The sequence below is a fragment of the Myotis daubentonii genome, chromosome X (genome assembly GCF_963259705.1).
Source record: "Myotis daubentonii chromosome X, mMyoDau2.1, whole genome shotgun sequence".
Lineage (NCBI taxonomy): Eukaryota > Metazoa > Chordata > Mammalia > Chiroptera > Vespertilionidae > Myotis > Myotis daubentonii.
In genome coordinates, this window is record NC_081861.1 from 540,084 (window position 1) to 555,839 (window position 15,756).

General features: G+C 44.8%; 1 protein-coding gene across 1 annotated transcript; it reads left to right on the forward strand.

Moving 5' to 3' along the window:
• Positions 1 to 390: 390 nt before the first annotated feature.
• ATP6AP2 (ATPase H+ transporting accessory protein 2) lies at positions 391 to 15,067 on the forward strand. The gene is made up of 9 exons (XM_059680213.1): positions 391 to 558; positions 5,184 to 5,314; positions 7,626 to 7,757; positions 9,794 to 9,889; positions 10,045 to 10,182; positions 11,509 to 11,562; positions 12,695 to 12,844; positions 13,657 to 13,776; positions 14,050 to 15,067. The coding sequence occupies exons 1-9, from the start codon at positions 519 to 521 to the stop codon at positions 14,242 to 14,244; spliced, it is 1,056 nt and encodes a 351-aa protein (XP_059536196.1). The 5' UTR covers positions 391 to 518; the 3' UTR covers positions 14,245 to 15,067.
• Positions 15,068 to 15,756: the final 689 nt, after the last annotated feature.

The window sequence follows — 15,756 nt, forward strand, 5'->3', positions numbered from 1 at the left end:
CCACGCAGCTTCCGCGGCTCCACCCGCGGCAGGACAGAGCCAGGCGACCGGGAAGGACGGACAGCCGGTTGGAAACCGTCACCCGGGAGTGGCCAGAGGGTCCCCACGCGGGAGGAAGGCTCCGTCTTCTCCCCGCATCTGGGATCGCCCGCGCGACCCTCTAACTCGTGACCAGTTGTCACGGGCGAGGGGGCGGGGCTGCCCGGCTCAGCGATTGCTGTCCCCCATTAGAAGGGCCGCCCGCCCATCACGTTAGACTCGCCCACCCACCACCTTAGGCCCGCCCATTATTACGTTAGACCCGCCCAGTAGACCGACGTGCGCTGGCCACGCCTCCCCCGCAAGCCGCGGCGTCTCCGGCGATTGGTGGAGAGCGCGGCACCGGCGAGCGGCGGCGGCGACGGGGCGGTCCCAGGGGCTCGGGCAGAGCCGGAGCTCGTCACCCCGGTGCTGCCGTGGTCGCTCGCGTCCTCCAGTCCCTTCCTTGTCGCCCCTGCGCTGCTGCGGCCGCCGGAGCCATGGCTGTGCTCGTCGCGCTTCTGTCCTTGTTGGTGGCGGGTGAGGACCCGGGGCGGGCGGGGCGCGCTCCCCGGGGTCGGAGCCGCGGGGTCGGGGCGGCCGCCGCAGTGCGGGCGAGGGGCGCCGCGGCCGGGCGGGCGGGGCCGGGCGGGGGCGTCCGAGCGGCCGCACCTTCCTCCTCCTCCTGGAAGGCGCGTCCGCCGGTCTTGCCTCGCGTCCTCCCGGCCTCTTCCGGCTCCGGACGCCGGGAAGGCATTTCTCAATTGAGTGCTGAACCGCAGCCGCCTGCGGAGAAGGGAAGGGACTTCCGAGCTGCCATCGGCTGCATTTCTTCGCATTTTTTGGTGTCTCCATTCCTAGCGGTTGGCATCAGTGATTGTTTCGGGAGACAGAAGTTGGAGGTGGAGTCATGGTCGTTTCTAAAGGCGAACTCAGAGCCCCTCTCAGTTGCCTGTCACAGCGATTTTAAGGATGTGGGCACTGAGATGTGAGTCACGTTCTTAGGGTCACATGTCAGATCATGGTAGCTTCCTGAGGGGAGCCGAGGTTCCCCGACATCCAGCAAGGGGCGTGCAGTCAGCTAGGATTTGGCCTCTGGTGTATCACGTAATTCATTTAATTTCACAGCAACCCTTACACGAGGAGATCCTGCTCGTTTTACAGTGATGACGCCTAAGGACATTACCCAACACCACACAGATGAGCTCTCGCCAGAGCGTAGGCCTTTCCGTTGCAGGTGCTGTGGCCCAGGCAGTGGGAGGGCTACCCCTGTGTGAGACCGTGGGAACCACGGGGCTGGGACCACGCGCAGACTGTGGCCAACAAGAGGCCACGTTGAAAACTATTGGGAGGAATTGGGTTCCGTTCCCCAGTGTATGGCTTTAAAACCGATAGGTTAGCCGAAACCGGTTTGGCTCAGTGGATGGAGCGTCGGCCTGCGGACTGAAAGGTCCCGGGTTCGATTCCGGGCAAGGGCATGTACCTGGGTTGTGTACACATCCCCAGTGGGAGATGTGCAGGAGGCAGCTGATCGATGTTTCTCTCTCATCGATGTTTCTGACTCTCTATTTCTCTCCCTTCCTCTCTGTAAAAAATCAATAAAATATATTTAAAAAAAAAAACCGATAGGTTAGAATCTATAGGAGGCCTGTGCCTCCGCTGAGTGAGGTGTTGGGACACCCCTTTTGAATTGGGGTTGAATTCTGCGGGGGTGGGGGGTGTAGACCACTGATGTTCTTGACATCGGATTGCACGGTGTTGTGTTGATGACAGTTATACTTCTTTTTCCTGCCCCCTAAATTTTAGGGCTGTTTTGTGTCTGGCTCTGGAAAGTCATTCTGATCTATCTAGTAAATTACTTGGGGGGAACTTTTTATTTTAATTTTTTTTTTAAGTCCTCACCCAAGGATATTTTTCCATTGATTTTTAGAGAGTGGAAGAGAGAGGGAAAGACAGCGAAACATCAATGTGAGAGAAACACATCCATCGGTTGCCTCCTACACAAGCCCCCCCAACCAGGTCTGGGATCGGGGAGGAGCCTGCAACCGAGATACATGCCCTTGACCGGAATTGAGCCCGGGGCCCTTTGGTCCCGTCCAGTAGGCCGACATTCTATCCACTCAGCAAAACTGGCCAGGGCTATTTTAATTTTTTAAATTTTGGTTTTGAACTTTAAAAATCTTCCCTTTCATACTATGATTTATCTGAACATCTGCTAATTCCACGTATAGTGTTATGAGTGATATTTTGATTCAGGGACGTGTAGGGGGTTTTGTTTGTTTTTGGTTTGGTCCATGGTTTCAACATGCTTTCCTAACTAGAATAGTCTAGTTCAGTGGTCGGCAAACTCATTAGTCAACAGAGCCAAATCTCAACAGTACGACGATTGAAATTTCTTTTGAGAGCCACATTTTTTAAACTTAAACTATATAGGTAGGTACATTGTTATTAACTTGATTAGGGTCCTCCTAAGGCTTAGGAAGAGCCACACTCAAGGGGCCAAAGAGCCGCATGTGGCTCGCCAGCCGCAGTTTGCCGACCACGGGTCTAGTTCATGCAGACCAAGAATCCAATCCTGTCAGCATTTGCACTGCTTGGTCTTGTCAGCTGAGGTTAAATTAGTTTTTTCCACAATGACTAAATGTGATTCAATGGAAGACATCGTTAAGGGATCAGACTTCTCTATTAGAGAAAACAACGTAAGTTCTTTCAAATGCTTGCTACCAAGTCAGAGAAAGACTAGAAAAGGGGAATTAGGGTTATGAATACCACGTCACAAGGAGTATTTGAAAAACTTTGTTTAGCCTGGAGAGGAAAGGCGCAGGTCAAAAACACACGGAATCTGCAGGATGTCCTGTTGAAGAGGGATTTGATTTGGTCACTGATGCCTCACTGACCACAGCACAGTAGGGGGGCAGTTCCCAAAGGATCGGACTCAGCCTCCAGCTCAGACTGGGAGGCTCCGAGGACAAATGTGAACGGTTGGGGCGGGAAGGAGAGGCTCGACAGTACAGGCCTGAGTGTTTACGAGTTCGGTTGAGAGACCCCAGAAGGAATGTGAATGAGGTGCCCTTGCGTTTGGTCTCAAAGGCTCTGGGCAGGGAGTGGAGGTGGTTAAACTGAAGCATGAGTGAACAGATCTGTATTTTGAGGTGATAGGAAAGCAAGTCACGAGGTGACCAGTTCCCAGGCCTTGTGAGGCCCGAAGCGTGTGCACTGGACACGGGTGGGAAAGGACTCATGCGATAATCGGAAAAAAGGTGGACAGATGAGCTGTGGTGCTGAGGAAGGATTTCAAGGCGACCCATTCGAGCAGCTGGGTGGCAGGCGGTGGCACCTTTGGGGGTGGAAAGCCGGGGGAATTCCGGTCCAAACCTGCTGGGTTTGAAAGACCCACAGGGCTTAGAGCAGCGGTTCTCAACCTGTGGGTCGCGACCCCTTTGGCGGTCAAACGACCCTGTCACAGGGGTCGCCTCAGACCATCCTGCAGATCAGATATTTACATGACGATGCATCACAGTAGCGACATTACAGTTATGAGGTAGCAACGAAAATAATGTTATGGTTGGGTCACAACATGAGGAACTGTATTTAAAGGGCCAGAAGGCTGAGAACCACTGGCTTAGAGGGACATGCGCAGCAGACTGTTGGGTGTGCAGGTCTACGGCTCAAGAGAAGCCCATCGCTGTGTCTGGGAGTTTCCAGCCTTGGGAGGGAGGCGGAGACCAGGAGAGCAGTGAGGGCAGGAAGGGCCTCAGGCTGCCCAGTGCAGTGCGCACTCTGAAACCTAGAGCGTCTGGAGTCCATGACCGATGTTTTCTAAAGCGCTGGGCTCCTGCGGGACTGCTGTACGGACAGGAAGGAGAATCTAACTATAAAGTCAAGGCAAAGGCCCAGCCGGTGTTGCTCAGTGGTTGCGCTTCAACCTGTGAACCAGGAGGTGGCAGTTTGATTCCTGGTCAGGGCACGTGCCCGGGTTGTGGGCTCCATCCCCAGTGTGGGGCGTGCAGGAGGCAGCAGATCCATGATTCTCTCTCATCATGGATGTTTCTGTCTCTCTAAAAAATCAATAAAAACATATTTAAAAAAATAATAAAGTCAAGGCAAAGGAATTGAGTATAATTTTGCTGGGTTGAGTGAGTAGGGCCACATCTCAAAACAGGGCTATCTCCAGATCCAAATTTGGTTTTTCAAATGCGTGTGGTGCTTTGAAGATAAGGGTGTCTTGCTGCCCCATTTTCCTTAGAGTTTGCAAAACTACTTTAGTGAACCAAGATGTGTATCCATTGCAGAGGGCCATTCCATTCTGCTAATTTTTTTTTTGTCTACCTCAGGCTAGAACAATCTGGAAATTTCTGCTTTGGTGGCTGCACTGAATTGCAACTCATTTTATCAGCACCACCAGAGGCCTTTTATTTACTGTCAACACTGCAACACCAAACATGGTCAGCGCTCAACTACTGGGCCACACCGGCCAGGCCTCTCCTTCATCTTTTATTCCAAGGCCTCATATCCCTAGACTAGCTGACCTTATTATTACAGAATACCTTTTCTCACCTTCTTCGTATGTCCATTGGACATACTATTTCCTGGATTTTGTTTCTATGGTCTGAAGTGTTTTGTGTCCTTACTGGTAACATGTACCCCCACATGACAGTCCTCATTTCACTAGGTTTGCCTGTGGGATGAAAGGAAAGATCTTTGCGAAGATACTAACCTACTAAAGTTTTAGGGTGAAATGCTAGGAAATTTGATGAATTTGCATTTTGAAGAGAGGGTCGGTGGTAGAAATAATTTCGAGTTTTTAAGTTTCACTCTTCCTTGTTAGTCTGTGCTAGAGTTTTGTTTTTTGTTTCTTAAATTCTGGAGACGTGCCACTGATTTCTAACACTTGACAAATTGCCACATGCCCCTGTTTGAGGGCCACTTGTGGGAAGTCATCTAGATCATTAGGGGACTCCGGTTTCGTGGTTGTATCTTTGTTACCGCAGAATGTGATACCTTGAAAAAGGATTCGTTGAAGTTTATTTAGGACTCAGCGTTGTCCCACCATGATTGAATATGCTAACTCACTGGGAATGGGGAAATATACTTCATAATTTTCAACATGGATGCAAAAGATTTATGATGCTCATCATTCATTTACTAATCTGTTTTCTTCTCAGGTGTTTTGGGGAACGAGTTTAGTATATTAAGATCCCCGGGGTCTGTTGTGTTCCGCGATGGAAATTGGCCTATACCCGGAGAGCGAATCCCAGATGTGGCTGCACTGTCCATGGGCTTCTCTGTGAAAGAAGTATGTGTATTTAAATATATAATTTGGGCCGCGGCGGGTAGCTCAGTTGATTAGCGTGTCATCCCGATATGGTCCCATCCCCAGTCAACCAATGAATGCATAAATAAGTGGAACAACACATTGATGTTCTCTTTCTCTCAAATCAATCAATAATTTTTTTTTTTTGGTTTCTGAAAGCATTTTTGTTGATTTCTGCAAAGAGCCCAAGAAAGCAACAAGCAAACAGGTATATTTGGTACAGGTTGCAAAAGTGAAAAAGCTCATTTGTAGTTGGGGAGATTTGGGGTAAGTACAAGCTTGGCTTATGAAACCAAATCCTTATAAATCATTGTCCATGTAATAATTTATTCAGAGTAGTGACATTCTTTGTCTATAAGAGAATACATCTGTCCTACTATTAATAGGACGTATACTTTTATTTTTCTCAGTACACGTGATAGATCTGTGTTTTAGTTCCGGCTGCTGTTACAAAGCACTGGATGGGATGGCTTATAAGCAGCAGCCATTCTTGCCGTTCTGAGGCTGTGTGAGCTCCAGTCCTAGTGAGGGCCCTTCCAGGGTGCAGACTGGGCTTCTTGCTGTGTCCTCATGTGGTGAGAGAGAGCTCTCGGGTCCTTTATTAGGGCACTGACCCCTTTTGTGAGAGCTCCATCCTCATGACCCAAGCACCTCCTGATACCATCCCCTTTCACAGGGGTCGCCTAAGACCATCGGAAAACACGTATATCATTACATATTGTTTTTGTGATGAATCACTGTGCTTTAATTATGTTCAATGTGTAACAATGAAATTGGGGGTCACCACAACATGAGGAACTGTATTAAAGGGTCGCGGCATCAGGAAGGTTGAGAACCACTGCCTTACGGGCTAGGAGCGCAGCATATGAATTTGGGGTGGGAGACACAGACAGTCTCTTATAATTTGTTATGAATGAAAAAATGTGTATATCTTGCCTGAGTTGAGGAAAATAGTGTTGTCAGTAGTTAAGGAATAGCCTAGGATCACGGTTTCCAACAATTAAGCTGCAACACACAGTAACTGAGCGATCATGTGATGTAGCAGAGGCAGCTGGGACCCAGCGAGTATGAGGAATGTCCATCTGTGCCCCAGAAGAAAAGGGATTCCGTTTGCTCCGTCTTCCTGTCATCTCCCATTTTATAAGTTTGGTGCTTTTGATGTGGTCTCCAGATATCATCCATCACTCAGAGGAGCTGTCCTCCGAGTCCTGGCTGCCCTTGAAACCAGAAGCAATGCCTGGGCACCCGCTCGTGGGGCCTGTGGGAGGGGCTCCTGAGCAGGAGCAGGACTGGCGGTTACATTTAAGGATGAGATCTGTACTTTGTTCTTTACAGACTTAAATTTGATTACAAATGGCAATTAAGGTAACCTTTAGAAGTAATTATTAGTGAACTAATATGAGTTACTTTCAGCAGGAATTTTGTTTTATTTATAAAGAGCTTAGTCTAATGAAAAAAAATTTTTTGAGATGTTTTCGGTTGATTTTAGAGCAGGGGTGGGCAAACTTTTTGACTCGAGGGCCACAATGGGTTCTTAAACTGGACCGGAGGGCCGGAACAAAAGCATGGATGGAGTGTTTATGAGAACTAATATAAATTCAAAGTAAACATCATTACATAAAAGGGTACGGTGTTTTGTTTTTTTTTAGTTTTATTCATTTCAAACGGGCCGCGGCTGTTTTAGAGTGAGAGGAGGGGTGGGGGGACAGAGGGGGAGGGGGGGAGGGAGGGAGAGAGAGAGAGAGAGAGAGAGAGAGAGAGAGAGAAAGAGAAACATCTATGTGAGAGCGAAACATCAATCAATTGCCTCCTGTACACTCCCTGACCAGGGATTGAACCCGAAACCTGGTTACGTGTCATGACCGGGAATTGAACCCACAAACTTGGTGCATGGGACGATGCTCCAATGAGACTGAGTGACAGGGAACAGTGATGTAGGTAAGGACAAGCAGTGAGGGGGAAATGCCATGGTTGTAAGAAGACAAGGACATTTTGTCATCTGGAATTTGCTAAGTACCTATGTTTTGTTCACTTGCCTGCAGTTTTCCATCAGAGATTTGCGGTGACTTCCTATTAAATGTTATTGCTGAAATGCATAGAAGTTTTTAAGCAAATGGAGGTAGAAATCTGCATCTTTGCTTAGGCGGTTGCAGCTACTACCTGGAATAAAACGTCTGCTCTCCTGGGCGCTCACTGCCAGTGTCCGCAGAAGCCCTGAGCTCTCTACTGCAGGCTCCCGGCATGCTTTCCCGAGTTGCTAACTCAGCATCGTTTCCCACTTTTCCACGTTTAGGACCTTTCTTGGCCGGGCCTTGCCGTGGGAAACCTATTCCATCGTCCTCAGGCCACCGTGATGGTGCTGGTGAAGGGAGTGGACAGGCTCGCGCTGCCCCCAGGCAGCGTCATTTCCTACCCGCTGGAGAATGTGAGTATTGCTCAGATCAACAGGGTGCGTTTTTAATTCCGTCTTGTCAGCTGTCACTATGAACTGTGTTCTAAGCACACTTGTCTGTTTTTGGATGCGCTGATTGATAAGTAAAACAACTTCTGTTACAAAAAATGCCGTGGTGGCTGTAAATGCACTGAGACTTGTCGGTTCTAAGATAAAAGGCAGACAAATGGCTCGAAAAGCTGAGAGTAGTTGCGGTGTCTCCCGCCGACACCGTCTCGGGCGTTATCTTGTCACTTTCCCTTCAGAATTTCACCTCGTTGTTCTGTACGGAGACTGGAGGCTGACAGCTGTCGTGAGGGACCCTCCTTCCTCTACAAATACCGAGAAGTCACCGAACACAAGGAGCGGTCCCTGTAACGTTTCCTTTTCCTTCACATCAGGCAGTCCTCGGGCTCATTAGCTTCTCCAGCTTGCTGGTTAGGGACGTGTTACCTTCCATCTTCAACTTTCCTGCCACGCGTGCCCTCTCACTAGGCGCAGTGAGGCCGGAGGACTGGGTACATGTCCTCGTGTTCCCCCCGAGTCGGAGGCAGTGAACTGGCTGGTTGCAAAGCAGAGTGCTGTGGCTGACTCAGGACGCTTCTGCAAGCTTGAACGTTCTCCTCTCTTCTTCAGTTGCTCATTAACTCAATGATTTTGTTTCACAGTATCATGAATGGTGGGATTTGATAAGTAAGATTTATATAATCACAGTAATTTCTGCCTGTACCATGTTAGCATTACTTTGCTGCTTATAAACATGAACCTTTTAATAGTAAAAGGAATTACTATAAGAAATCTCCATTAAAGCAAAACTGCTACTGCTATACTGCTTTTTGGGTTTTATTTTTAAGTATATATTTTTATTGATTTTAGAGAGGAAAGGAGAGGGAGAGAGAGATAGAAACATCAATGATGAGAGACAATCATGGATCGGCTGCCTCCTGCACGCCCCCCACTGGGGATGGAGCCTGCAACCCGGGCCTGTGCCCTGATTGGGAATCAACCATGACCTCCTGGTTCATAGGTCGACGCTCAACCCCTGAGCACACCAGCCAGGCTATACTGCTTGTTTTAATACCACAATATTGAGAATAAAATAATTATTTTGAGGGGAAAATTACTGCAATTTATTGTTAAAACTAATGTAGGGCAAAAAGAGATCAGTGAGGCTAGAAGTCAAACTTTTGGTTATTCTTGGGGATGAGTGGGGAGGCTTCTAGGGTGCTGATAATGTTCGGTCTTGATCTGGGGGGATTATATGAGTGTATCCATTTGTAAACATTCCTTGAGCTGTTACCCCAAGATTTGTGCACTGTATTGCATGTTACACTTTAATAAAAAGAAGTTCAAGGAAAAAAACCAATTTTACCCCAAGTGGTTATTTCAATTTAATATCATGTGCTCCTACAATAAAAGACCTATGAAATTCTGTGACATACTTCATGCCTTGTCTAAGAGTCTTCAGTATATCTGAAGACAAACCCTAAGTCTTTTTAAACATTTTTAAAATTTTGAAATGAAAAATGAGGTCTGTTCTCTTTCAATTAAATTCAAAATCTTCTGACCTGCTTTGTTTTATTAAATGCATTGGGGTGACATTGGTTAGTGGCATCATATGGGTTTCAGGTATTTTCTGACCTCTTGAATGAGAGTTAATACTTTATGGTAGAATATCCATTCTTTGTCGCATGTTTAATTAATATTGAGACCAAAGGCATTGCTGTTTGAAATACACACGTGACCATTAGAGAAGGATGTTTATGCAGATAGCATTGCGTCCATGGGGTTTGGAGGTTATTTCCTGTTTGGGCACATTGGGGGACAGGCTCATTGGCCCACTAGGAGGCTGTCTGGCCTTCCGTATCCTCAAAGGGCTCTGTGTTTGGATGTGATTTGGGTCTTTTGAATTTCCCTAGAAAATGCTGATGCCTTTTTTTTTTTTGAGGCTCCTTTTTAAATACCATCTGAATGATTTTTCTTCCCACTTTGGTTGAGATAATAATTCAGGTCTTCCTCTTAAATTTCAGGCAGTTCCTTTTAACCTTGACAGTGTTGCAAATTCCATTCACTCCTTATTTTCTGAAGAAACTCCAGTAGTTTTGCAGTTGGCTCCCAGCGAGGAAGTAAGTGATATGCTTCTTATTCACGATGCTTTAAGAAATTAGCTCTCATTAGTTAATGAAAACTTAAAACCAGTTTTAGGAACAATGCCGCCAGACCTCTGTACATTGGGCTTACTCTGGAGAACACAGCTTAAACTTCTGGATTCTTCTTGCAGAGAGTGTACATGGTGGGGAAGGCAAATTCAGCTTTTGAAGATCTTTCAGTAACGTTACGACAGCTCCGCAGTCGCCTGTTTCAAGAAAACTCTGTTCTCAACTCCCTTCCCCTCAATTCCCTGAGCAGGAACAACGAAGTAAGTATAGTTACCGAATGAACAAGTTAATTCATTACTGCTTTCCCCTTTCTTATGCTCCTGACTTTTGCAAATTTATGGCTGGAGTAGATTCTTCTTTCCTCTAGTGTAGTTTGCTCATGAACTGCATGAGTAAACTCCTTTGGCGAGTTGAACTGTAGTAGTAAATAGTATTACATTCTCGCATGAGGGTTGTCACCAATTAATCTGGACAAACCAGAAATCATGGGATTTACTTGGCGGCTGATGGAGCTGGGCCAATCTGGCAGTGTGGGTGCCATCATTCACTGCCACTTCTGATGTGTTACCTCATTTTTCTAGTTCATTCTTCTTTCTTTCTTTCTTTCTTTTTTTTTTTTTTGCTAATCCTCACCTGAGGATATTTTTCTAGTGAATTTTAGAGAGTAGAAGGCAGGGGGAGAGACAGAGAGAAACATCAACATGAGAGAGATGCATCAATTGGTTGCTTCCTGCACACACTCTGAGCAGGGATTGAGCCTTGACCAGAATAGAACCCGGGACCCTTCAGTCCTCAGGCCGACACACTATCCACCTAGCCAAACTGGCTAGGGCTCTAGTTTATTCTTGACAGCGCAGTGTACTGATGACTCAGGTCTGTCAGTTTCACCACCCGCTCATGCACCCTCTTAACCACGTGGCACACCGCCTTTCTGGCACCCTCCCCTCTTCCTATGGTTGACCAGGACCACCGCCTCTTATTCTCCAATGTAGAACATGCTCAAGGGATGTGAGCAAACTGGGCCACTGGCAGGACCTCGCTGCAGTGTGCCAGAACATTCTGATGCCCTGAGGGAAAACTATAGAGTTTAGATGCTTTATCTATAGCTTTATCAGAAATATGGCTATTGAGCCCTGGCTGGGAGGGCTCAGTTGGTTAAGTGTCATTCCGTACCAAAAGGTCACCAGTCCAATTCCCAGTCAGGACACATACCCAGGTTGTGGGTTGGATTCCCTAGCAGGGGGTGTGCAGGAGGCAACCAATTGATGTCTGTCTGTCTGTTTCTTTCTCTTCCTCTCTCTCTCTCCCTCCTTCCCTTACCCCTTCTCCCCCTCTCTCTAAAAAATCAATAAAAACATAAAAAAGAAAGAAAGAAATGCAGCTGGGAATGACCATGCCCTTTCTGTTGGGAAATGATGTCTTATATGTATTTTCCATTGAAATGAACCTACCAAATGGAGGACAACTGTTGCATAAGCTCGCTTATGTGCTTAACATTTGTACTACTCTGCGCCTTACTTGATAAATGGCAAACACAGACCCGCGATGCATATTTAAGGCACTGCGCATTTCTTTTGGCTCTGCAGGTCGATCTGCTCTTTCTTTCTGAACTGCAAGTTCTACATGATATTTCCAGTTTGGTGAGTAGGCTGCTCTGATTTTTCAGTCCCATTTATTTTGGTGCCAGAAGACACTTCTAGAGAATCTTTGCATGATAATGAAACCAATAGAAAAGGTGGATCAAGTATGCCCTGGATTTATTTATGATGCCATGGAAGTTGAGGAATTGGTGGTGGTGGTGGGAATTTTGAACTCATCTCTCGTTAGTCAAATTATTTTGGCTTTCTACTCCTAGGAGATAGTAAGTATATCCTCCAAGAACACAGGACTTGAGTGGGCCGCCCTAGCTGCAGCCCTGACTTGGCTATTGATTTCTTGTCAGACATTAAGACTTAAATCCTGTATCTAAAATAGAAACAACAGTTTGGACTAACAAAGCTGTCCACCAAGTCAGGAAGGGAATAAATCTGCTGAAAGGGTATTTTTGGTGAATTATTTTTTCACAAAAATCCTCCCGTGATTGAAACAGAAAAATGTACCTGTTTGCTGTCTACTGAAGTCGTTGCCCAAACTTTTTCAGCAGGGCTGGTTCCGGGAGCTGGAAGCCCAGTCCGGAGGCCACCGGGGGGTCCAGGAGGGCGTGTGGGAAGTGTCTGCTCTGAGCATTGATGGCTCATGTTCTGGGATGAGACTGGTCCAGCCATCTGTTCTTTCATATCTGAAGTTTTTAAAAGAAAATTTAAAAAGAGCTTTTATTAAAAATTCATGTAGTCCTGGAACTGCTCTTAAAAATGAGATTTATGTTGAATTTATTGGAAACTCCCATTTAAACCAGCTCCATTTGCCGCCATTTTTTTAAAAATATATTTTATTGATTTTTTTTTTTACAGAGAGGAAGGGAGAGGGACAGAGAGTTAGAAACATTGATGAGAGAGAAACATTGATCAGCTGCCTCCTGCACACCCCCTACTGGGATGTGCCCACAACCCAAGTACATGCCCTTGACTGGAATCGAACCTGGGACCCTTCAGTCCGCAGGCCGACGCTCTATCCACTGAGCCAAACCGGTCAGGGCTTGCTGCCATTTTTTAGACTATTTGTGTATTGTGGCACATGGGCTGGTTTGTTCAGCCTAGTTTAGTTGGGCATAAAACTTCACTTGGCTGTGTTTGACATTTCATCCACTTCCTTTTGTTTGTTTGTTCTCCTCAGTTGTCTCGACATAAGCATCTAGCCAAGGACCATTCTCCTGACTTATATTCACTGGAGCTGGCAGGTTTGGATGAAATTGGGAAACATTACGGAGAAGATTCTGAACAATTCAGAGATGCTTCTAAGATCCTTGTTGATGCTCTACAAAAGGTAAATTATCAGTGGGGTATGAGAGGTCACAGTCTGACCATCTCACTTTTAGCCTCTTAATGGAAAAGTCTCCTTAGGTGAAATACTTAATTGCTTGAACTCTTACGCTCTTTGGAGAACTTCTAATTTTAGTGGCCAAGGATGGAGTAGAGCAAAGATGTATATGTATACTGGGACATCTGGAATGCTGGCAGAGGCAGCGTAGGAAATGATGGATAACTCCATCCAGCACAATACCTTTTTCTTCTCATCATGCTAAAATATACTTCACATAAAACTTACCACTTTAATCATTTTTAAGCATAGAGTTCTGTCACATTAAGTACATTCAAGTTGTCGTGCAACCACCACTGCCATCCATTACGGGAACTTTCATCTTCCCCAACTGAAACTCTGTCCCCATTAAACACTATGAAATAACCAAAGGGGAGCACCAAGCCAGTAGCAGACATTTAGTAGATATGTAATAAATGCTCATTTCTCTTGCTCTTGAAGTTACTTGCCTGTAACTCTTTAATGAGGTTTCACAGTAAATCTTTGTAGATGTTTGTGATTAACCAGAGACCATTTAGAAAGATTCTTTTATTTCCCTTCCCTACTTCCCTTCTCCCAGCTTATATGCCAAAAATCCAGGCCCTTAAAGTTATTTGGAACATTTGAATGTATGTTGAGACTTTTCAGACTTGCCTGTTCTAAGCTTATATTTCATGAGCCAGTAGGTAGGTAGGTTGTTCTTGTAGATGCATAGAAGCTTCACAAAGAACTTAAACAAACATGTAGTTAAGACTGATGTAATGTCACTAACTCCTCAGTTTGCAGATGACATGTATGGTCTCTATGGTGGGAATGCAGTGGTAGAGCTGGTGACTGTCAGATCGTTCGACACATCCCTTGTGAGGAAGACAAGAACTATCCTTCAGGCAAAACAAGAGGTGAGCACATTCTGAGATCCTGCTTTAAAACTGCTACATTAACTTTAAAAAACCCACTAAATCTCAAGTCACCTATGGCAGTTGAACCCGTTTATAGTTAATCAACAGTGTGTGTTATCATCTCCTTGAAAGCTCCCTTCTTGGTTCCTCCTCGTATAAGCTCTTATGCCACTTAGGAATAAATGCTTGTTAGAGAGATGAATCAGAGCTACTGCATTGGGGTAATTTCCTATCTTAAAATTCTTCCCTCTTGATTTTCTTTCTTCATTGTAGAAGAACCCATCAAGTCCCTATAATCTTGCTTATAAGTATAATTTTGAGTATTCAGTGATTTTCAACATGGTACTTTGGATAATGATCGGCTTGGCCTTGGCTGTGATTATCACCTCTTACAATATTTGGAACATGGATCCTGGATATGATAGCATCATTTACAGGATGACAAACCAGAAGATTCGAATGGATTGAACTTTCCTTAAGTCAGACTTAGAAAAGGGGTTTGGAAATTGGCTGTTTGTGAAAATATATCTTTTAGGGTAAAGAAGACAGTACACTTTAAATGTTTTTAAAAGCAAATTTTGTTCTCTATTTTGTGTGTGCCTGTGAGGTTGTTTTAGAATGAATTATAGTATTGATGTGAATTGTTTGTGTAACAGATTCCGTAATATGCTCAATTATGATATAACCAGTAATTATAATTTCATTCCATTTAGTATTTGAAAATAATGCACTGAAATAAATGTAAAACATTTAGAATAGCTTGTGTTATTTATGTTGACAAAATGCACTGAATTTATTAAGATTATGAATGCTTAACTTCCTTACAGGATAGGTGAAAATGCTATTTGGGTTGTTATGTACTATGAGCTATTATAAATGTCTTAATTTGATGTAAGTATCTCTGAAACAAGAGAAGATTTTTAACTTTAGAGCAGCTCTAGACTATGCATGTGCATATACAGTCACTTAGATTTGGAACTGCATCTGTTTTTCAACCTCTTGAAAGTTTGCTGATCTGATGGTCTAGTGTGGATATTAAAAATACTAAAACTAAGAAGAAATAGCTTTGTGGAGTTATAAATCTTCATAATTATACAGATAGGACAAATATTTGAGGGATGTGTAGGGTCATGAATATAAAAATCTCTATTTCAGTAACTTTTCTCTGTGTAAGTTACTATGGTTCGTGGTACAACATTGTTATCAAAGACTAAGTGTAGATGTTCCTACTTTTGATGTGGCAGTGGACCAATGTCTGTGAAGAGTGACAAATAAAGTTAATGATTCCAAATCTGTGTCATTTCAATACTGAATCTATTTTATATGGTAAAACCCTAACTAAACAGGATTTTATTTCATCAGAATTGGCTATTTTGTTACACAGTTTCATGCTGCTTCTTTTTTTATATATATATATATTTTATTGATTTTTTACAGAGAGGAAGGGAGAGAGATAGAGAGTCAGAAACATCGATGAGAGAGAAACATCGATCAGCTGCCTCCTGCACATTTCCTACTGGGGATGTGCCCGCAACCCAGGTATATGCCCTTGACCGGAATCGAACCTGGGACCTTTCAGTCCGCAGGCTGACGCTCTATCCACTGAGCCAAACCAGTTTCGGCTCATGCTTCTTTTTAACATTTGTTTATTCTCACTGCCTCCTGAGGTTGTACCAGATAGAAGCTTGACGCTTTGATCACCACTCCTCTGTTATTGCATTTATACAGAATATATGATCAATTCACACTAGACTTTAGGAAGGAAAGGCTTAAATTTCCCTATAGTATAGCATTTTCAATGACGAATAAGCAACTAACTGGTTAGAATATGAAGGACTATCCAAAGCAGAGGCTTAAAGGTTATAATTTTCTTAAATGACTTACATATTAGAATTTAAAATTTCACAATGATGTAAATTATTTTATGAGAGTTATGCTGCCCTGCCCCTGGGTACCTTGCGTGGGTTTAGTATCAGCTGT